Here is a 23,414-nt window from a genome sequence, read left to right on the forward strand (position 1 = left end):
TACCATGGTCTTCAGAAAATATATCTTGCCTGTCTGCAGCATCTTAGTTCAGGTCAGAACTGCTGTTAAAAAAAAAAGGTCCTGGAGATAGGAATCCAGTTATAAATTGCACACAAGTCAAATCAGAGCTAATGAGATCACGAAAAAGACATGCACTGAAAATGAAACCCCACAGCTCAAGAAAAGCAAGTTTGGTTTATTTGAATGGTTTCATCTACAAAGGTAACAAACGGAAACAGAAAGCGTGTCCCCCGGGGTTTATCCCAAACGCACGGGTTGACGGGCTGCCGAGAACCCCCAAGGTTTGAATTTAGTCTGTTTTTTTAAACAGTGTACATTGTTAAATAATGTAAGGAAAACACTTATAATTCAGAAAGAATTTTTTTAATGTGGAAAAAGATACTCAAAGTGTACTATTAACACAAAAATAATTTAAACAGTTCAGTAGCACTAGGTTCATTCCTCTAGGCTTCAGTTATTTCATCCACAGGAGGGGAAAAAAACAGTAAATAAAAGCAGTTCTTACTTTCCACCTGTGAGTGAAGAGATCTCAAAATGATTAAACCCAAGAAACAAAATAGTCACGTGCTGCACTCTGGCTCCTCCTTCCTCTGCTGCAAAGCCCTGCCTCCTTGCCCGGGGTCCGTTCCCCACTTCCTTGGCGCTTCTTGTTCCGTCCTTACTCTTGTCATCTCCCGAGGATTATAAGCAGAGAAAAAGTAAGTAAACAGTTTCGAAGCAAAGCTTGGAACGCCTGCCCTTTTCATTTCTACCTTCCTACAACCTTCAGCTCTCATTTGCATCTTTGGGGTCTTGGCTAACTTAAAGAAAATGACCACCGGAGGACAGGACAGCCATCCAGGCTCTTCCTGTCATGGGGATTCCTGGGATGTGCCACTGAGGTGGGTAAGAGGTTGGAATAGGTCAGTTTCCCAGCTCAAGAGTCAAGACAAGAAGCACCCCAAAATTAAGAGTCCTGGCTTCTTTCCCCACCTTCTGGGAGAACAGAGATCCCAAACTCAGGCAATGAGGAGAGTATTTCCTGAAAGGTCTGAAAGTAACAGAAGTGCCCATTACAACTAGGCACAGCACTAAATAATACTGGTTGGTTGCAGTTATTACTTCAGGGGAATATCTGTTTACAGAGAACGTGAGAATATCAGCTGTTAATTCTAGAAATAAGGTGGTGCAAGAGATTATGATCCTGCAACCATTTGGACATTATATAGGAAGCGGGTAGGAATAAGCATTCTTTCCTACAATGCTTAATTCAGATGTGGGTCCACTTTCCACAAACTACAGTACCCCAAGCTGAGAAATACACGGGACATTTGCACCAAGAGGGAAGCAATCCAAATGATTTTTCTTAGAACAACTTTCTCCATCTGTGACATTTCACTATCACATTTCCTAGCTTAAAAACTAGCGCCCACCCCCCGCAACCCCACCCCGTGCCCTTCCCTTTATATTCAGCCATTTCTTCCAGGTCTCCTCTGCTCAAGCCCAGCTCAGGTAAGTAAGGCTTATGGCAGCCACTGGCCAAGCATCACCTATCTTCAAAACAAGTCTGTTCTCCCATCCCGTAGTCTTTCTTTTTCTTTCATCACTTATCGCATACCACGCTCAATCTTGTAAATTGCCCGATTTTGTGACAACACCCCTCCTCACCTGTCCTGAAACAGAGTTTTCTGCTTTTAACCACTACTGTCAACTTCTCACCTGCTCATCTTACACCTGCTCTAGACAAAATTGTTGAATGACTTGAAAAAAAATACTCCTTCAATTTCCTTATTGCATAATCCACTGCTGGGTCACATGGACCCAAGGTTTCCTTCCATACGCCCTTTTGCTGACTGGGGTCTGATGAGAAGTTGATGTTAACGGCAGAAGCAATAGAAGTCCAAGGCACTAAAACATCCAGCAAGCAATACTGGGAGAACAGAAGTATTCAAGTACAGTAATTTATACAATTTTACATTCACATTTATTTATCTAATACAATGGAAATACAAAGGAGAAAGTAAAGTCTCAATAGGTAAAGGACAGAACTAGCTTTTTTCAACTTTTTAAACCTTTCATATCTTACTTTTAAAACTACTGTTGTCCAACAACATTTATATATCACAGTGTTTCCACATCAAAACTGATGGCAAAGTTACATGTCCGCAGGGAACTTACTTTTGTTTTCCTAATGGCTAATGCTGCAGTCAAAGCTGCGAATACCATCTGCTTAAAGCACTAATGACCTATCGCAAGAGAGGGTTGGAACCTCCGTCCCCTGCTGTTTTCACTGGGTTCTAAAGACTGGCTGGGGTGGGGACAGGGTAGGAGAGAGCCCAATAGTTTAGTTTTTTGTCTTGCGGTTTATGTTCTTGAGGGGATAAGGGACTTGCGGTGGGTACCAAGATTAAGAGCCCCACTACTTGAGAACACAGATGGGCTTTGCTTTTCCACTGAGCTCTCTAGAAGCTTTCTGATCAACACGATTCTCTTTCCGAGCGCTCACTGCTGGGGAGAGATAACAAAGCATACACAAGAAACCTGCTCTTTCTTTCCTTCTCATCCCACTCCAATAAACGGTGAAAGCACAGGGAGATTCTCCACTCTGAGGGCTCTAAGCGGTATTAAACACATTCCTGTCTGGCAAGAAATAACCAGTTAAATGCAGCACTAGTAGTTAGTAGGTAGGCTCCTTTCCCATCCCCCTTCCACCTGCCCCTCACCACTCCACCTCCTGCCCCCAATCTACTCCGTCAACGCCTCTAGGTCTAAGTGGTCCTCAGGTTGGAACCTGGAGGGTTGCTGATGGACTTCTGCAAGTTGCTGATGTTGAAGTTCTGTAAGGAGGCAGTTCCCACAGGTTGGAACTGGCTAAGTGGCTGTGTTGCTGGGCCGCCCGTGCCGCTCCACTGCGTGCCAAAGGGGGGGGTTGGGAAACCGTACTGCTGCGGGGGGCACATGGGCTTGGGGAAGTGGCCTAGAGAGGTAGCTGATGCTGCAGAGATGGGGGCGGAGCCACCCAGGGTTGAGGTCATGGAGACGCACAGCTGACCAGGTGCAGAGAACTTCCTCGCCATGCCAGGGCCCTGAGGAGAGAACAACGCCGTGTGAAGCTGGTGTGGGTGTGAAATGGGTGGAACTGAGACAGAATTCCAGAAGCGGGCTGCTCTCATCTTGCAGGGGACACTGAAAACAACACCCAGACAACCTTCCATCATAATTATTGGCTCTTTATATTTATCAAATACTTGTTCTGACTGGAGGTGGGTGGTGTCGTGTGTGTGTAGTTCAGAGTGTGAAAGGAAAAGGGAAGAAAAAACTGAGCTGACCGATACAGAGCTCGGGATTCAGGGCAGGAAAACTAAAAGGGAACCTGGGTGATTTTTGTCTTGTTTTCTTAAAAGTGTTAAAACTCATGAGCTACTGAAGAAGGTCCCTCATATGAGCGAGACATGTGCTCACTGATACTCTGATGGATCCGGAAAATGGCAAAAGGGGCAGACTGACCTCGTAACTCATGTGTCCTTTGCTTCCTCTCCTGCCTGAGAGATTCATGGCGTCTCGGGCCCAGTTGTCCACCAACTTGTGCAGGTCATCTGTGAACGTGCCCTTCCTGCTGGACGTCATGGCAGGAGGCTGAGCCTGGGCGGCCTGACTGTTCACTGTTCCCCCAACGGTGTTTGTGCTGCTGGTCCCTAAAGTCAGAAGAAGAAACAGAGTACAACCATTAAAAGAGGCTTGGGTTGTAATTTCAGGGAGAGGAAAAACTTCCGAGGATGATGAATGGCAAACCACGGAATGGGGAGGGTGAACTGGGAAGCCATGCAAGAAAAGGAAGGTTCCAAGGTTCTTATGTAGCCAAATGCTCTGGCATCACAGGGTAATGGAAACAGGTTCTCTTCAGGAGCTCCAGACGAGGCTGAGCAACTCCGGATGAGGAAAGGCACAGAGGGCGGGGACCTCCTCCTGCCCATTCTCATGGCATCCTGGAGCACAGACACTCGCTGCTGGGCCTCTATGCCCAGCATCACCTGGGGGAGAGGAGAGCTGTGCGGTGTGGCCAGTGAGGCTGGCTGCTCTAGAATGCTGCAGAACAGGGCAAGAGAAGGGGATCCCTGGAGCACTGGGCAGGGTTCATGGAGGAGTTAAAGGAACGCAAAGACAAGCCCCAGGAAAGATGGGCTCCCAAACCACGTGGGACCATCATGGTCTTCAGCCATTCTTTCACAGAAAGGGGCGACAAGAGAAAGCGTGCTCTGGTCGGAAACCTTTTTCACCTGGACCCATAAACATGAACTGCAAACGCAAACTTGCGAGAGTTAAGGCTTCAACGTCTCCCCATTTCCTTTGCGTAAAGAACCAGGAGCGCTCAGGAGGAAGGCTCTCTACGGTGTGCCTGAGTCTTTCAGCTCCAGGAAGGCGTGGCTTCCCAAAGATGACCTCAGTTCCGCTGCTTCAAGGCCTCTACGGCCCCCACTCCCCAGAAGAGCAAGCACTCTCATGCGCGCCCGGCTGAGGCAGGGGTGCGGAGGGGGAGGACGCTTTGGGGCTGTGATGAAGGAACTCTATTTCTATGGTTTGATGAGAAAGAAAGGAGTCTGTGTCCTGCCTGATTTCGGCTCTGCTGGAGGGCACACTGGCGATTATTCGAAGAGGCGAGTTTTAGGGAAGAGGGAAAGAAAAGTCACGTCTTGTGTTTTCCCGTCACCCCCCACTTTCTTACCAGATCTCACATTTGCTGCAGAATAAATGAAAGCTGTTGGGGTAGGCTGTGAGCCATTAGGACTTAAGATCCCCAACTACTGCCAGGGCTAGATATTTAAATGCATGCATCTTCCTGCTTTCAAGATCCAAGCAGCACCAGAGCACAGCAGCACACCGGAAGCAACTCTGCCATGTAGAAGCCCCCTGTAATCCACTGCTGCTCTCGAGGCCGGTTCGCACCCTGCCACCCAGGAATGGCACACCCGAGCGCACGTGTCCTAGAGGAACAGCTATTCTGAGGTGAAGCTGCAGAGTGCGAGGGGCACGTGCTTCTTATCACCAAGGCAAGACAAGCCGGGCCGACTGCACGTGTTGTCAGCTCACTCTCTCAGTGCCCGCCAGAGCCACGGGGGCTGTCACACACACCGTATAAAGGGAAGAGTAAGCTCCCTGTGGAACAGGAGGCCCAGGTGCAAAGTGGAAAAGCACAGGAGACAGCGTTCCTCGAACAGCAGCAGTGAGACAGCGCTGGGGCGGGAAGCGCAGGCAGCGAGGATGGCGGTCGTGCTAATGGCGGATCCCGAGAGCAAGCACATCACATGCATGAGGACCGCCATCCTCCTTGAATGACAGCTGCTTCGCGAGCTTGATGGTGAGCGAGACGATGAAAACAAAACATAATCACAAGTGAGCAGAGCTGTCAAAAGCCAAATTCAGAAGCTTGCGGAGCTGAGCACTGCCGGCCACAAACTGCTCGTGCTAGAACCACACCCTCTGGTCTCATGCCAGTCGCCACTGATGCTGAGGCCCCTTTATGGCCTCATCTTGTTACACGACACTGGATTCTGAATGTGGGGTTTACACCACGGGGGAGAGTCAGCCTCACAGTTCACCTTCTCATTCTGGCTTCTGAAAATAGCTTTCCCATTAAAGGACACAGACGAACACACACATCCCCTTTCTGACCAGGAATTAACTCCCAGGAAGAGCTGACTTGGCTAATAAAGCCCAGGAGAACGGGGAGTGCGTCTGGCCCACTGTAGCACTAGAGTGCTGAAGAGCACTGGTAAAGCAGGTATTTCTGAGAATGCTGCTTGCCTTCCTGAGAGGATATGACTCTCCTTTGAACCTTCTTCAGTTCTGCTGAAAGCTCTAAAAGTCGTGCATCCTCTACCACCAGAAGTTCACTTTCTGACGTTCTCCTGCCGTAATACATGCCCCCACCCCACCGCCGGATCCTAGTAACAACCCTACGAGCCACAGCTTACTGCCCAGTCTCCCAAGCACAGAGTTTTCTGGAGGGGCCTCTCGGTGGCTGCTGGGCTGCTGAACTGTCCTCGCTCTCACGAGAAGCCTCCTGTCTACACGGAGTGTCCCTGCCCTCAGCAGCCCAGCAGCCGCTCCCACTGCGATGTGAGGGCCCAGGCTCTCGCAGGCCACGGTCCCGGCCGAACCCCCGTGGGCGCACAGCGCCGGGTGCACGTTTTTGACTACAGGACTCTCTCCCAAGGAGCCAGGCCTCCCTGAGGCCCCTACGCACATCTGCAGGCGCCTCCACCCACAGCTGTCACAGAGCCAGGGCACGGGGCCATCAATGAAAGCACTGTGAGGCGACCTTGAATCTGGAAGGACAGCCAGTGGCAGCAACTGAGCATGTTAAAGACGACACCAGAAAAGGGTGCAGGACTAGCCGGACGGGAGCTGGGAGTCCGAGAGTCATGAGGCTTCGGGATTCAAAGACCTCAAGCGCAACAGGCTTTGCAATCAAGGGCCGGAAGTAACAGAAAGAAAGGATAATTACTACAGAGCTGGTTGCAAGGACAGACTTTTTTCACCATCTTCCCTGAAGCACAAAGAGAGAGCAATGTGTTAAAGATAAGGAAACATCAGTGTAAAATATTTAGAATCTCCAAACAGCACACAAAGTCCCAGCAAGAGAAAGCAGGAGGGGAGACGGACTGGAGGGACCCGGGAGCCCTGCCACAGATGCCACTCTGTATGATGGACCCTCCTGGCTGCTGGTTCCCGGCTGGCAGAAGTGAGTTTCCACACCCAGTCTTTGTACCTAGAAGAGCGATGCCCTGCACCAAGGTTCGGGATGAACCCCAGTCTCTCTCTGGGTCTCACTGCTTGAATTTCAAACACCCAAGCAGTCTCTCCACCGACCCTGTCCCCCGCTCCTGCTTCTCTTGCCGGGTTGTTAACAAAGCACTCAATTAAATGCATTAACAATTCTACCACAGGAGGCTGACAGATGGTACCATTGTTACAGTTTTAATTTAGATTGGCAAACACTCTATTTCCACATCCTAGACATACAATACTAACCCTTTCCCTCCTAGAAAAATCTTTAAAAATATGTGGAAAACAAGCAACTTTTGAACATAAATAAAGCATTAAGCCAAGCCGTGCTTCCAAACCATTATCTATTTTGAAAGCATAGAGTAAAGCATCGGAGACTAGTTAAGACCCCATGCCTGTGAGCCCCGGTTCTCTTTCCATATTTGCTTTTTTTTTTTTTTGGCCTCGTTGCACGGCTTCCAGGATGGGATCTTAGTTCCCTGACCAGGGATTGAACCTGGGGCCATGGCAGTGAAATCACCGAGTCCTAACCATGGGCCCTCCATATTTGCTTTAAACCTGCCTCTTGTGATTTGTTCATCAAGGCTTACGTGATGTTCACTGACATGCCTTCAACAGAGGTAGGGCCTCTAATTTTAAGACCCAAAAGGAAGTGATAAAATTTAATACTTCTAATCACTTTCACCTGAACAACAGTGTAATACCACCTACCTTTAAGAGTGTGATGAGAATTTACTGAATTATTTAATATGAAGTGGTACCTGTCACCACTACACTTCCTTCACAAAAAAGCCTTGGTTCTCTTTCTTCCCTCTTAGACATTTCAGGCTACATAACACAGGCCTGACACATCACACTTTATTTCAAAACACTTGTCTCCTACTGTTAATGTCTTTTCCTCTTTCTAGCTGGACATATAAATAAAATGCTTACTTAAGTGTCAAGGAGCTAATATTCTTGGTCCAGCTTAGCCTTGCCAGAAAAGCTACTGATCTCAGTGCTCAAAAACCTACCAAATTGGGGCTTCCCTGGTGGCGCAGTGGTTGAGAGTCCGCCTGCCTTTGCAGGGGACACGGGTTTGTGCCCCGGTCCGGGAAGATCCCACATGCCGCAGAGCGGCTGGGCCCATGAGCCATGGCCGCTGAGCCTGCGCATCCGGAGCCTATGCTCCGCAACGGGAGAGGCCACAACAGTGAGAGGCCCACGTACCGCAAAAAAAAAACCCTACTAAATTGGGTAAGCCTTCCACCTCCCTCTTTGTTAAACAGCCCTAGACCAGTGCCCAAGGACCTCTGAACCATACTCAGAAACAACGATGGTCCGAGCACATGCATTTAAAAAGCACTTCAGTAACCACATCAGAAGTTTGAGGCCTTAACAGAGAAGATCTTTACCTGAACTCTAACAAAGGTTTTCTACTTGAGCCTTATTTTTGTTTAAAAAATTTTTATTTCAACATAACGTTTACCGACTACCTGCTACGTGCCAGGTAGGTGTGGTTTAATCAGAGAGAAATAATGTCTTGTGCCTGTGATCTTATCTGATTTGTGTAGGACCACCTGCATTCCACACATGGGGAGATGGGCTGGAGAGGTTGGGTGACTTGCTATTGTGCCCTGTTCAGGGGAAGAAAGCTGAGAAATCCCAGCATTCTTGTTAAAAAGCCCATTTTTGCTTGCAGGTGCTGGCCCTTCAGTCTTTAGTAAGCCTTATAAGAAGAACTACACTGAAACCCTTTCTGAAATTCTGATTTCATGGAGTTACAGGGTAGTGGTGGTGAAAACATCCAATAAAGAGATTCTAGCATCTTCTCAATTGATAGATGGTTATGCTTAATTGAGGGGAAAAAAAAAAAAGATTCCAACCTACTCTGCAGAAGAAGAGAAAAATAGGGTGTAACTTTTCCCCGGTACCAGTGGCCAAGATGCTTTCTGTGGCTTCTAATGCCACAGCAGGGGGCAGTGCTGAGCAGGACTGTGAGCCCAGATTTCGCTATGCTGAGCGACCCCGTGCCCTCTGTCATGGGCCTAGGAAGAGGCAATTCTTCCAGAAACTTATTTTGATGTTTACAGAAACCTATTGTTATTTCTACATCTTTTATCATAATTAACAGAGACCCAAACTTCTGAGGGTAATAGTAGTTCAGCCAAGACAAATGCACATGGACTGCGTGAAACAACAGATCCAAGCGGCAGAAACACAAGGACAAGGAAGGAGTAAAGGTGTTACACACAAAGAGCCAAGCAGGGCGTACTCAGAAATCGGGTCCTCCTGCCACCAGGTTTGAACGTCACCTGCTCAGACGCACAGTTAAACTTCGCACAGCCTGTGAGAGGGGAAGAACAGGGAAGAATGGGGAGAGAAGAGACAGAACACAGCTACGAGACGTTAGAACCCGAGGCTGGAGAGTGAGATGCGCTAGGACAGCACACAGAGGAACGAGCTTCCAGGACAGGCCTGGACGTGGGGCAGGAGGGTCAGGCCGCAGTCCCGCCACCTGCCTAGACCGAGCGCCTCCCCCAAGGACACTCATCCTGCTGGGAGGCGGCCTAATGCCTAACTTCTGTGGCGCTGTGGCGAAAGCACCTACTTCACTATCTAGATTCCTGATTTCACTCTTCTCCACCCACATGCCCAACTCCTTTCCGCTTCTAGATCTAATGTTACCAGAAGGTCTTTCCTCTACAGGAATGTTCTGAGTGATCATTTTATTAAACATTTGTTTATTAACCTCTATTTGGGAAGTAGATTATGGGTAAAAACTTGAATGGACTTCAATTCATTTTAGTGTGTGTCTCTCATACTTAGAAATTTTAGAAGTCTACGCTGGCTAATCAAATGCATTAACTTTCAGAAATGGCTGCAACTCCTTAGAATGTGGTCCAGGAAATCCCAGTCTAGTCCTAAAGCATAAGCCCCAGATCCCGAAGGAGTCACTCATCTCACTGAGGCTTCACAGGGCACAGGTGTCACTTTTTACTGTAGTCCCTTGAAAAAACCTATTTCCACCCGATGGGAGCAGTGATCCCACCCACTCCCCTTACAGCCCAAAGAACCATGTGGGTACCGTGCGGCTGGTTCCTGGTCAGCTGCTCCTCCAACCCACCTGAACAGGTTCCTCACCAGGCTTTTGTCCCACATATGGCAATATGTCCATTTTAATGTTCTTGGAAGATGCTGGCTGCTCTGATTTCTTACCTTGACCTGGAGCAGAAAGGCTTGGTACTGAAATGGCACCATCACTGGTGAAGGCTGAATACAGGTTGTCACTGGAGGGAGATGGCTTAAGGGGCTGTAACAGCTGATTCTGCCCCGTCTCTGGGATGTTGCCAGGAGCGGGGAGGGTCTGCTGCGGGTGCAAGACTGAAGCTGCACTCTGGCCAGACAGGTTACCTGCCAAAAGACACAGCGGCATGAGGGAACGTGCACAGCCTTCCAACCGCACCTGACAGGCACTGTCTTTCCTCCAATGTGTCCCACTGACGGATTAATAATGGGCCAAAAACTATAGGAGATCAAAGAGCAAGGGTCTCACTGACAGGAGGGGAAGTGAGATGTAGCAGGAGACTCAACAGGCAACAGGGCTACAGGACCCCATCCCTGAAGATGCTGAGCCATAGACAACTTGGATGATTCCAAGTCTAAGCTGAGTAAGAAGACTAGCATGTGCAGTGGACATGAGAGAATTCCACTTTGCAATCTCAGCATTGCCTTTTTTACCCTCTTATAAACACTGAGTTGGATCATGATACAAATTGGTTCCAGAGACAGTCTCTGCTTAGTCTTTCCTGTACATGTGTCAGATCAAGTACAAAAGAGATGTCGAAAATGATGTAGGGACTGGAGAGTAATGCATATTTAAAATTATTCTTAAAAGGTGGCTTTCAATCATTAGCCAGGTGGCCTGAAATGGACTAACTTCTCTATTCCTTAGTAGCTAGTGGCTAGAAGTCCACGCAAAAAGAAGGTCAAAATTGGGATCAGAACCTGAATTAGCTGCTATAGCTTATCATCACATGTCTCCTAACAAACTGGTTCTCATGTGCTAGAGAAAAGCTTGGGGTTTCTGAAAGCTTCCAGAGAATGGAAAGCTGTTAAGTTTACAACTGCTTTCCAACATATTTATATTAGAACTGAAGAGCAAGTATGAGGTATAAACTTTTTTTAGCTGCTTTTACTTTTCAACTAGTTATCTGTTAACATTACCATAATTTCACCAAATGGTAAAAACTCGCTATCATAATAAAAAATAGGCAAACTACAATTCATTTCCAGAGATTATGATTTAACTATTTTTTTGATTATAAACACTAGCAAGTTCTTTATTCCAATACAGATAAATAAAACAAAAACTTTAGCCAAGGAAATTATCATATGACATACCCAAATACTTACATGAAATTTACATTCATCCCTGTTGTAATTATGACCAATTCATTCATTAAAAAGGAAGAATCTACCTGGACTTTACTAACAAGAACAATGAATTTTCTCTCAACTGCCTACGAGCTTGGTGAAATGTGAGCTCCACGAGTTAGCAGGCAAAGCTAAGTGTTTTATCCTCATCAACAACTATAAACGGAGGCAAAATGGATTACAAAGGAATAGGTCATAGCACTGACCTGTCTTCCATAAACTCAAAAGACGTTCTATAAATACGGGGAGTAGACAAGGCAAGGAAGCAAGCGTATTAGGGAAGTCAAACGCCTTCGAAATTTAACAAATGTTCCGTAGGTTATATACACATTTGGAGACAAAAACATAAGATGGGACACCCATGGCTGACCTGGTCCAGGGCTTTTATTCCCCAAGGAACTGCTGCGACTAGACTTGTTGCCTTTGCTTTTGGTGGGTCGCCTTCTTCTCCCTGCAAGGGGGGCAGCTGGGGGAATGATGACAGCAGGAGGAACCTTGCCCAGTTTGGTATACAAAGATTCAATTTCATGCTTCTGGCGACTCTGCAGGTCTTGAATCTCTTTAAGATGTCTATGAAAGATAACCAAGCATAATTCAAAAATATAACCACCTTTGTTCAAACAAGAATTAACAACATTATTTAACCTCCACGTATTTACTCACCAGTGGATCCTTCCCCCAAATGTACTGAATCTAACTGCTGTCACCTTGTGATTCAAGTGTGTCAGCTCCTCTTGCTGGCCTCCGTTACCCAAGCCAAATTCCAGCAAGCTCCTAGCCAACCACAAATGGTTGGTGATGTGTTAGGAGAAAGAGATTTCCTGACTTGGAAGCTCTACACAGGAACACTGAACTTGCGAACCGGACCCAGTTCATCAAACGTGACCAAGAAAACCTGCTATCGTAATCCATATCCCAGTGTCATTACCAGATTCATCTGGTAGACCAATAATAGCTAAGATGAGGTTCACAACGCAAAAGAGCCACTGACAACAATAACATGCTACGAGTAATGCCAAGGTGCTGAAGCAGTTCTGTAAGAACTACCTTCAGACAGCCAGCTCTTGTACACCCCACCCTCTAGCTCTGGGAGCCAGCTCTTCATACGGCTCTGCTGGTACCCTTTCACAGGAGAAACGCACGTACTTTTCTCGTAGCCGCCGCAGCTCTAACTTCAAGTCCTCATCTTCAATATCTGATTCATTGTCGCTGCTCATGTAAGAGGAGTTGAAGGAATGACTCAGGCCCTGGACAGGGAGGCTCTTTGAGCTCAGCTGCGGGGAGTGCGGACTCCCTGAGCCATCGTCCACATCCCGAGCGAGGAAGGCAGCCTCCAGGTCAGAGGACGGCCCGTTCAGATGTGAAGCCTCTGACAGTTCGGGCTTCTCTTTCTTTGGTATCACAGCAGGAAGAACGTCATGTCCCAAATCCAGAAAAGGAGGAGATACCACTGGTCCCTCCTTCTTTGCCTCAGTAATCTCGTCTTCGGTTCTTGAAACAGAGAAACGACCGACTTTGCTTGCTGTAGTTGTCACCTGAAAACGTCCAACCTTGGTTGGCTGCCCAGTTTCAGGAGTTTTACGGGCGCTACTATCTGGCATATCTGAAGAGACGCCACGGACGGCTATCCCATTGGGCTCTGGCCTCACCAGGGTACTCTCTGGACTACTGCTTGACAGCACTGAGGACTCTGAAGTACTGGATTCAAAATGAACAGACTTTACATCTTCTGACTTATTTTTACCCTCTTTCTGGGGATCATCCATTGCAACTGAAACCTGATGGAAAGAGACCAAAAGTGAATCACTTTATTTCCCAGTCTGAGTAGGCTGATTGTTTGCATAGCCCCTCCATCTCTGACTGTGAAAATAAACTGAATACCATTCACTGTAGAGCATGACATATCTATACTGAGATGTACAGATGAGATGTAGATTCTGAGTGGCTGGCTAAGCTAAGTAAGTAAATTATTTACTTTCATATCTCATGTTGTGCACAGGACTCAGATTACATCTTAATGAAAATATAAATAACAACAGGTCATGGAATACTGAAGGTTGCTTGTGAACAAGAAAAACTACAAAGATTAAATCCAATAAATGTTAAATGCCAGCTAAGCTTCAAGAATCAGCACAACTAGCTGGTGCTAAAAGAAGGATATAGATCGTTGTCCTAGTTCGACAATGTATTATAAATACAAACTCAGGGCGGCGACAAACTCTGAGAAACTCAGTTTACAAATGAGAAAAACATGACCTAATATCCCCAACTTCAATTGCTATCATGAGAATAATAAGAAAGCAGGTGTGAAAACAGAAAAAGAAAAAAAAAGATTTTCAAAGCTTGTATAGCCCTATGTACTAAGCCAGAAAATGTTCACTTGTTTCCCAACTGGGAAAATACAATTAGATGGTATTATTTGATGATGACTCAGTATTTTCACTTTGGAAATTAATCCTAAGAAAATTATCCTGAACATGGAAAATGTTTTTATATACAAAGACGTTCACTGTTACTTTACTTACTGTGTTGGAAAAATCAGAAACCACCTAATGACTGACAATAGGAAAATGGTTAGATATACCTACTACTAGATGGGAAAAAGCTACAAAGTATCAATATCATTCAGAGGAGAAGCAGGGCCAATTTTAGATATACACATGTACAGAGCAAAAGGAATAGAAAGAAACACACCCCAAAAAGTAATCCCAGGGGGGTGGGGTGGAAGGATGGGCAGACAGTGTGACTATCTACTGTTTTCTCTACTGTTCTAAATATTCTTTATTTTCTTTAATTAGCATGTATTATTTTTAAGAGGGGAAAATGATAAAGAGCTAAAAACTGCTTTATATAAAAGAAATATATCATTGATGGCAATTCGGTCCTAAAAGGTAGATAATAATTTTATTATATACACACTCCCCCCAAACTGGGAATCCCTTTTTTATTATATACACAATCCCCCAGCAGTGACTGTCTTACCTGAAATCGCCCCATCTTAAGAACACCAGTCCCTGAAGTGGGTGCTAGGATAGGACCTTCTGTGACTTGAGACACTGAAACAAGTACATGGAGGAGGAAAAGAACTTAAATCAGCATCTTTTTTTAGTTGGCTTCTTTTTGCTTCAGCCAGAAACACAGCAAAATGAGACTACATATCAGAAGAAGAAAGTTGTTACAGGTAAGGGAGATTTCCTTACCCCCCTTTCCCTGACCCTGTCCAACAAGGGGAAACAGTTACTGTTTGCTTTCCTACTAGACACCTTGAGTGTGAAAGACTGTATCGCTGTGAAACCCTCTACCTTCCCTTGTACACTCGCACGGAGGACATGGCACTGTTTGGAGGAATAAAAGTCACACAGCAGCAAGGCGGCTTCACGGCTTAACTCAAACATGAAGAGATACTATAAAAACTAAGGCTGGGCTTCCCTGGTGGCGCAGTGGTTGAGAGTCCGCCTGCCAATGTGGGGGACACGGGTGCGTGCCCTGGTCCGGGAAGATCCCACATGCCGCGGAGCGGCTGGGCCCGTGAGCCATGGCCGCTGAGCCTGCACATCCAGAGCCTGTGCTCCGCAACGGGAGAGGCCACAACAGTGAGAGGCCCGCGTACCACAAAAAAAAAAAGACAAAAAACAACAAAATAAACTAAGGCTAACAGGAAATGACACTACAATTTCATCCTATGATTCAAAGGCAGAAATAAATGAAGCAAACAGTAAGATTTTTACCTAGGATACTAAAGACCCATTTTTAAATGAAAACCAGCTATGACAAACTGGTTTAGGCAACACTTAAGCAAAATCCTGGAGCAAGACAGTGTAAGCGGCAGAATCACTGGTAAGTAGTTTTGAGCCACTTTAAAGCCACCGAGGTCCTCCTCTTTAGGGACAATCACTTGTCTGAGTTTCTTTCTAGAGATAATTAATATATATCAGCATTTTCTTTATTTTATACAACTAGTAGAATATTGATTTTGATATTTTCATTTAATGATGTAACTTAAGAGATCTTTCCATATCAGTCTCATTCTTTTTAATGGCTGCATAGTGTTGTAGTGTACGTATATACATATGAAAAATTAAAAAATGTACCATATTTTATCCAGGCTTCTACTGATGGAAATTTAACTTATTCCGAACTTCTTGTTACTATAAAAGTGCTCTAATATGTATATTCTTATAGATCTGTGAAATAAATACCTAAAAATAGAAGTATTGGGTTGGCCAAAAAGTTCATTTAGGAACCCAAACAAACTTTTTGGCCAACCCAATACTGAATCGCTGTCATTTAAAACACTGACAGACATAAACTGATCTCCAAAAAGGCTGTACCAAGTCACCAGTGGCTTTTAAACTTCTGAATTTACCAAGGACAGGTGAGAAATACAATCACTTGTAGTTTTATTCTGCATTTCTGTTTCATGAAGGAAGTTAAGTATCTTCATGTCTAAGTTTCTTTTTTTTCTGTATCATTTGATTATTTCTTGGTCCATGCCAAATTTACAGAAATTCTTTATATTAACAAAACTAGTCCTTTTTGTGATACGAATATACAACACACACATTTCCCAGTTTTCCATTTATCTTTGGACATAACAGTACTTTTTCTCCCCATGCAGAAATTTAAAATCTATTAATGCTTCTGGGTTGGGGATTAAATGTAATAGTAACATCTTTCTCTACATCAGGGAGCAGCAAATTATGATCTGTGGACCTAATTTAGCCCACTGCTTGTTTTTATAAATAAATTTTATTGGAACACAGTTAAACTCCTTCCTTTATTTATTATCTATTACTCCTTTTAGGCTACAATATGTTGGATACTTGAGTAGCTATGACAGAGACTGTATGACCAGCAAAACCTAAAATATTCCCTTCCTGGCCTTTTACAGAACAAGTTTGTCAACCCTGCTCTAGACAATTGGAAAAAAAAAAAAAAGATTCCTTTTGTTTTTGTACAGTCCTATTTTATGAGCTCATTTTCCATCTTTGTTCCATTTTGAATTTACTTTGGCCTAGGCTAGTGATCTATCTTTACTTTTTTCCAAATGGCTGTCCAGTTGTCCCAAACCATTTACTGAAATATCCCCTTTTCTCACTGATTTGAAAGGTCACCTTTTTCATTTTCTACATTACATTTTAGTTTGTCCATTTCTAGACTTTCTAATCTGTTCCACTGACTTTCAAGTCACTTCTTTTAAAATGAGAGCCAATTCAGATTGTGACTGCCTTGAAAATAATTTACTTTAGAAAGGTTTTAAGTGAAATTTAGCACTTAAGGAAGACAGGAAGAAGAACATTCAGGTAATCTTATTAATAGTTGCTCAGGGAATTACATTTATGTCAGGTGGTGTTGAGGAGAATGGATATAATAAAAAGGGAAAAATATTATTAAGCACGTGCTATATAAAATTACATTAAGCATATCTCAATTATTTCACTTTTGATTATAAATGATTCTGAAGGAAAAGGCAACAAAAAATAAGTGTTACATTTCCCAGGTTCTGTGGGACTGATGGTGAAAAGAGATTTACAACAAAACTTTACAGCGCTAGTAGTTGATAATGAACTTATGACTAAGCACATGGTGATAAAAGTTCTAAGAAAACATTTAAGTTGTTGGTATGGACAATTTTTACAAAATTAAGTTGGAAATGTGCCTTTTTTAAAAAAGAGATATTTATGGACAGACCAATTCTAGAGACTCCAGAAATAGATTAAAATGTTTGGGGGCTTCCCTGGTGGCACAGTGGTTAAGAATCCGCCTGCCAATGCAGGGGACACGGGTTCGAGCCCTGGTCTGTGAAGATCCCACATGCCGCGGAGCAACCAAGCCCATGCGCCATAACTACTGAAGCCTGTGCTCTACAGCCCATGAGCCACAACTACTGAGCCTGTGTGCCACAACTACTGAAGCCCACACGCCTAGAGCCCATGCTCTGCAACAAGAGAAGCCACCGCAATGAGAAGCCCGCGCACCACAACAAAGAGTAGCCCCCGCTCACCGCAACTAGAAAGCCCACACACAGCAATGAAGACACAACACAGCCAAAAAGAAAATAATAATGTTTAAACTGATGATGTGAAATCTTGCATCTGTATTTCTACCATCCATGCTGTTCAAACTTATCTATACTTCTATACATCTCAAAAGCCAAGAGGTGGCCAATGAATTAACTTTTATAAATATGCTTGAATTTCCTTGTATCTCTTACCAAGGATTTGGCTGAGCTAATAATAACAAAGGGTCTTATGCTAAGAAACTATCATTACTCCCTGGCATGCTACCCCTCAAAAAAAAAAGTAAAAAATTCACAACTTTGCTGATATTACATGCTCTCAATATTAGTATCAATGCTCCTCAATCATGAAATACATAAAAATGTTGTTCAACACGGTCTCAAGTACACCTACGAACTCTCGAGAATGTGTCTTTGACATAGTAACCTCTACCATCAATTACAGGAAGGTCTGGAAGTGGGAATACAGAGGAAGAAGGATGCTTCTCACCATCCTTCTGAAGCTGGGCTCCTGCTTCCACAACTGCTGTTGGAGCCACCACGGACACGGGCTGCAAACACACACAGATACACAACATCTTTAGCATCAGTGACTTAAAAAGAGTGACTTTATAACCTAAAAATAAGTCTGAGGTAAAGAAAGACAGGCATTTTATAGATTTTTAAAAGAAATTTTGAGTCTTAACCTCTCCAAACTGCTTTTTTAATTTTTCTCATGGAATGCTCAAAAGTATAACTTGGATATTCATAGAAAAAGTAGTTTTAATCAGAACATTATTGTGTCACAAGCCTAAAAGGAAGAAGTTAAGACTTCGAACTTAAAGTATAGCCTCCTCCAAAGCATAAACACAAAGTCCATAGAACTGATCGGTGGTATGACTGTAACCACAGGTAAGACAAGAAAAGTGTCTCCCAAATCAAATTTTTTCCATAGTTACACTACTGGGTCAGTGTTACTCTTTCATTCATCGTCTCATTTCTGTCGACTGGAACAAGCAAAGACTCTGATTAGGTGTTAAAGGTATTAATAATGGTCTAGGTTACAGCTTATATTCCAGAAATATAATATATTAGGGTTGTGGGGAGATTTTATCAGAACTCACACCAACTGCAGACGTCAGCACAACGGTCTCTGGACTGAGCGTTCTTCTCAGCTGAGCATCCAGATCTCCCAGGGGCTGCTGGGGCTGAAGGACACAACACAGTGAGCACAGCCTCGGGCACAGCCAGAGCCAGCTTACACAGGACACACTGCTTCCTGCTTCGGGGCCACACAACATAACACGCGTCTGCTCACTCAACATTAAACTCAAAAATATCCTAAGTTCAACTTAGTTGTAACTGCTTGAATGAATTACCAAGCTCTCAAAATTTTACTGTCAAGTTCTCAAGCCACAGAAAAATTCAGTTACATTTATGTTTTTACAGTTTTGAAGTCTTCTTTCTTACCTTCTATGTTTGATGTTATTTAGAGATAGAAAAGTTAACTATTTGTCCTCTCCTTAAAAATATATTCTGAAAATTGTATCAAGATTGATTGGTAGATTAACTGTATTGTTCCCTATTTTCTTTTTCAGTTGGGCACATCTTTCTGAGAGCCTGTCCTTATGAATAAAAGATGGCATCACCATACTCTGTCACTATCTTGGCTTCTATCTACCTCTGCCTCTCCAGCCTTCATCTGTGCTTCTCCCTCTATATGCAGCAGCATCCACTTATCCTCACCCACTACATATCTAATTTGCAGTTTCTCATCACATTTTGGGCCCTCTTAGGAACTGGAATACATGTTTTTAATGAGAAAATAGGTTCAAGACTTTCACAATGCATTTTTTTTTCAAAATTTAGCAGCCGATGGAATGGGTTCTCTATTGGAGTTATTACTTTATTATGGCAAGTTCCTTAAATTACGTTTTACTGTACATCTGGGATTAAAGAAGTAGGATAAATTCAGACTTCAAGTTAGCAATTTACCATGTTTTTCTTATATCTTATTCTAAAATAAATTCCTAACTTATTTTCAATGTTTACTAGCCTGCCCCATGTCAGAAGTTTTTTCATAGTTACAATGGGATCATACCAAGTACTTTATTTATGGGAATTCAACTAATGTGTAGGGTCGGGGGTAGGGTGGGAAAGGGAAATAATAATTTAAATAGTGCAGGCAATTCTGACCCGTAGTGAGCAGAACTGAGTGTGAGATGGGAATCTCACATTCACGTCACCGGTCTCAGTTCTTCTCGGAGCAGTCTCACGTTAGCTGAGCTGTGTGGTTTTTGTACTTTAAGATATAATACCTGTTTTTTATAAACATGACCCTTACACCCAATTACTTCATTAGGTGGTCACTGAAAAAAAATGTCAAACATTCAAGAAAAAACAGGTTGTACTGAACTCGGAGAAAAAGGGCGTTACCAGTTATCAGGGTGGTAGCCTTTCCTCAGGAACTTTCACAGTTAATTTTGATGACATATAATTTTTTACTTCCACAATGGTCTAATCTTTCACTGCTCTACAAAGGTATGAATGACAGAGGAATTATATTTCTTTTGGCAAACTGTCACATTTGCTATCTTCTTTTTTCGTAAGATATGAAAAAATATTAATATCAAATGATTTTTAGATGATTTGCTTCTTACTTTAAGTAGGGCCTGTATCATCAGCTATGGTGTTTTAAAAGAAAGTTTTTACTAAGTCAAAATCAAATAGGAGCCAGAAGGCAAGATTGTGCAATGGAGAATTTAAATGAGCTTGTGAAAGAAAGCAGAGGCACAAAAAGAAATCTGCCAAGTCTTGGGGCACCTGCGTTAGTGAAGGTCCTGGAAAAGGTGGCAGCTGCTCGCTGGGTGGAGTACCAGCTGGAAGTTCAGTACCCACTGGCAACACCTACAGACACGAAGGGAAATTCAAGTCCATGAGACACTAAGAGTAAAGACTGCATACTGGAGAGCAAACCAACTAATTCAAATGCAGAAGCATAAGAATAAAATGTATCTAGTTAAGGCAAGCTTCTCACCTGGGTTACACTCTGGTATCTACCTTAAATAAAGGACATTATAATCATGATACTATTACAGGGGTTACTATGACATACCAATAAAACGAACAGAAAAGTTTAGTAGAAGGCGATCCCCTAGTGAAAGCAGAGAGAACAAAGGCTGTTTAGACACAAGAGGCACAGTCCAGATACTCCTGAGCCTCTTATTTGGTACAGTATTATCAGGCTTTCCTGGGAAAACAAAACAGTTCAGAAATAACCATGGGGCAGGTCTGATAACAAAAGGCATCAGAAATCTAATACTATCAAGTAATCTGTATTTTGTCTGAGTGAAGCCTCTATATTACTCTGCTGTAAAAAGAATCTCACATCAATGGCAATGCAGAAAGATGGGCAAAGCATACAATACAGTAGGAGAGACACAGCCTTGTTATTTGGAGATGAGAGACTGAATATGGCAGAATGAGAGGAAGCCATCATAGCAGAACCAAAAAACACTTTCTAGTTATTTTATCCCTAGCATTAGATTAAATTCTCCTCCACCACATCGAAGTCATCACCAACTTCCAACTTTTTATAAACCTCAAATTGTACATCTATGGAATCTGAGCAAGGCAGAAAATTTGCTTCATTCTCATGGAAACAAAAACTGTGAACTGCTGTTACTATGTACAATCGCCAGCAGAAACACTCAGCTCCCTTTTGGGAAACGGATTTCTTCAGTCTGTACCAATTCAGAAATAATGCTTGTATTTTACCTAACTGTTATATACACTCTTAGAAAATCTTACAACATAATTAACCCCCAATCCTGCCATATTTCATAAAAAAAAAAAACCTCATGTTCACGTACATACATCCTAAAATCACCTTCAATCAATTTATTTAATAAATACTGAGTACCTACCACAAGCTAGGCATCTTTATAACTATACTGCAAGGCTGTATTGTTAAAAGTGTACTTTTGGGGGAGGGGGAGAAGAGTGATCTTATTTTTCAAACTATTTCAAAACAAGAAGCTTACTGGAGGCTTAGTTAAAGGTGGCTTTGGTGCAGCAGTTCCAGGTTTCACTCCTGGTACAGCGCTGACTGGGGTGGAAACTTGCCCAGGAGTGACCGCTGGTATAACTGACGAACCAGTTGTTCCTAAGGGCAAACTGGTTGGTGGTAAGCAAGTACTCGTAGTGGAAGTCATGAGTTTGCTTGGTGCAACGGCAGTGGTTGGGAGGCCTGGTGTGACAGTGGTCTCCATGACGAGTGACGTGTCCAGCGATACAGAAGCATGCTGAGCTCCAGATGAGCTGTGCTCACTAAAGAGAGACCGCAGTTTTTCCTCTAAAGTCTTTATGTCATCAATCCCAGGAGCTTTGGGTTGAGTATCAGCATCTATTTCAGGACAGTGAGTATGGGGCTGGTTGGGAAGCAAAGCTGGTTGAGGTTGACTATGAATTAGTGTCTGCTGTACAGCAGGCACATTGGCAACAGGTTGTACCAAAGGTGGGATACTAGCTTGGGGTAGTAAAGGTGTGGAAGTAGGTCCTGCCTGGGAAAGGGCAGGAGTAGAAGCCACAGCTGATGGGATGACCAAAGGATGAGCCACACCAGGCTGAGAAACAGCACTAGATACCCCTGCCCCCAGGGAGGAGGGAGAGGAAGATGACGCGGGGAGGGACAAAGCCAATCCGGTCATGCTGCTATGAGATATCTTATCCAGTGCGTGCGCACTAACCACTACAGTCTCAGCTCGAGTAAGAGCAGAGGTGCTGCTGCTGGGTGGAAGGGACGGCTGTGCAGCTAGACTCGGGACTGGAGCGGTTGCCGACACGGATGTTAGCGTGGCTGTCCCAGCCATGCTGCCTGCCACCTGCTGCGACGATACAGGTGAAGGCTTAGCGCCTGGGGCAGCAGCACTGCTCACTGCAGAGGCTGCCGTCACTGAGACTGGTACAGAGGGGAATGTGCCTGTACCGGAAACAACGCTCCCAGGTGTGGGAGCCTGAACTGACTGGGATGTCGCTGATACTGAGATGACTGCAGGCACTGTGATGCTTGACACCACACTGGAAAGTATCGGGGATTCAGATGCAGGTGGTACAGGGAGACCACTGGAGGGTATTACACCTGTGCAGGTGGCAACTCCAGCAATCCCCTTTTCAGTGGGCACTGCAACCTCAGACTGAACGGCTGATGCGGAAGCGTCACTAAGAGGGCAGCCCGTGGCAGGGGCTGACGCTGAGGGTACGGCTGCCGCTGTGGCTGGAGCTCCAGCAGGGCTGATCACGGAAGGGGGCACTGCTGGGAACGCTGGCCCCGTCGGACGGAAGTTGGCAGGTGCTGTGCTCGGCCCTTCTGCCATTTGCGTATGTCTAAGTTCAGAAAAGGCCTGCTGTAGACTAAGGGATGAAGCAGAGTGAGACAAGCTCATTCCAGCACCAGCAGATGTAGAAGCAGCAACTGCAAAGGAAAATAAAAGCTCAGAATCAGTTCTTTTTAAAAAGGGGGTTCAAAAGACTGTCTGAACAATCTACTTTTGGGATTCCCAACAATGCCACATACCAACAAGGTAAAAAACCTCCCCCAAGGACATGATAGGCTCTAAAACGGCTAAGTGATATAGCAGTTCCAGCAAAAGAAATGATCTTGTATGAATATCTATTTCTGAAAAAACACGGAGTAACCTCAAACGATATACAGCAGCGCTAAATGGAGATACAAACACACAGTGCTGAATCTACACAGTATCAGTCACACGGGCTGTAACTAGTATGGCCACCCTTCTGTGCCCTTTTGCTCAAATCCTCTCTATTCATCACCTATTTCCCTGTCTCCAAATGTTTATCTGTTGGTCAGTCTCAATTTTCTACTATTCTTTATTGTCTATGTCATCATTTGAACTACTGCTTGATGACCAAGCTTCCAATAAAGGAGAGACACAGGATTTATATATGTATGTGGTAGAAGCAATTCCTTACCTGTATCTGATACTTCACTGAAAATTTTTGATTCTCGTAATCGACTTTCTGGCACAGGACTTACTATAAACCGTCTTCCGGCAGAATGAACAACTTGAGTTAAAGAACTGGTAGGAAGGCCTGCTTAAAAAGAAACAAACCATTTAATTGCATTATTATTATATACATTGTCACTCACACAAAGCTTCAAGATTCCATTATTAGCACATAACTTCTTAGGTCA

At 44.2% G+C, this 23,414-nt stretch overlaps 1 protein-coding gene across 8 annotated transcripts in view; it reads right to left on the reverse strand.

Annotated features, from left to right (window-relative positions):
- Positions 1-368: 368 nt before the first annotated feature.
- Positions 369-23,414, reverse strand: part of WNK1 (WNK lysine deficient protein kinase 1) — a 135,372-nt gene continuing 112,326 nt past the window's right edge. For 5 of the 8 annotated variants that reach the window (XM_060024084.1, XM_060024083.1, XM_060024080.1 and 2 more), the window contains 11 exons: positions 23,192-23,311; positions 21,244-22,673; positions 20,024-20,107; positions 18,325-18,408; positions 17,712-17,772; positions 14,185-14,258; positions 12,349-12,980; positions 11,573-11,772; positions 9,985-10,179; positions 3,508-3,695; positions 369-3,086 (listed from right to left, as the gene is read on the reverse strand). In XM_060024084.1, the coding sequence (XP_059880067.1) occupies positions 2,769-3,086; positions 3,508-3,695; positions 9,985-10,179; positions 11,573-11,772; positions 12,349-12,980; positions 14,185-14,258; positions 17,712-17,772; positions 18,325-18,408; positions 20,024-20,107; positions 21,244-22,673; positions 23,192-23,311 (3,386 nt within the window). In that variant the 3' untranslated portion in view covers positions 369-2,768. Of the gene's footprint in view, positions 3,087-3,507; positions 3,696-4,609; positions 4,637-6,505; positions 6,548-9,019; positions 9,113-9,984; positions 10,180-11,572; positions 11,773-12,348; positions 12,981-14,184; positions 14,259-17,711; positions 17,773-18,324; positions 18,409-20,023; positions 20,108-21,243; positions 22,674-23,191; positions 23,315-23,414 lie in introns of all 8 variants that reach the window. The other 3 variants (XM_060024082.1, XM_060024078.1, XM_060024079.1) reach the window with 3 other exon arrangements.

This window comes from Delphinus delphis, chromosome 11, assembly GCF_949987515.2.
Source record: "Delphinus delphis chromosome 11, mDelDel1.2, whole genome shotgun sequence".
Classification (NCBI taxonomy): domain Eukaryota; kingdom Metazoa; phylum Chordata; class Mammalia; order Artiodactyla; family Delphinidae; genus Delphinus; species Delphinus delphis.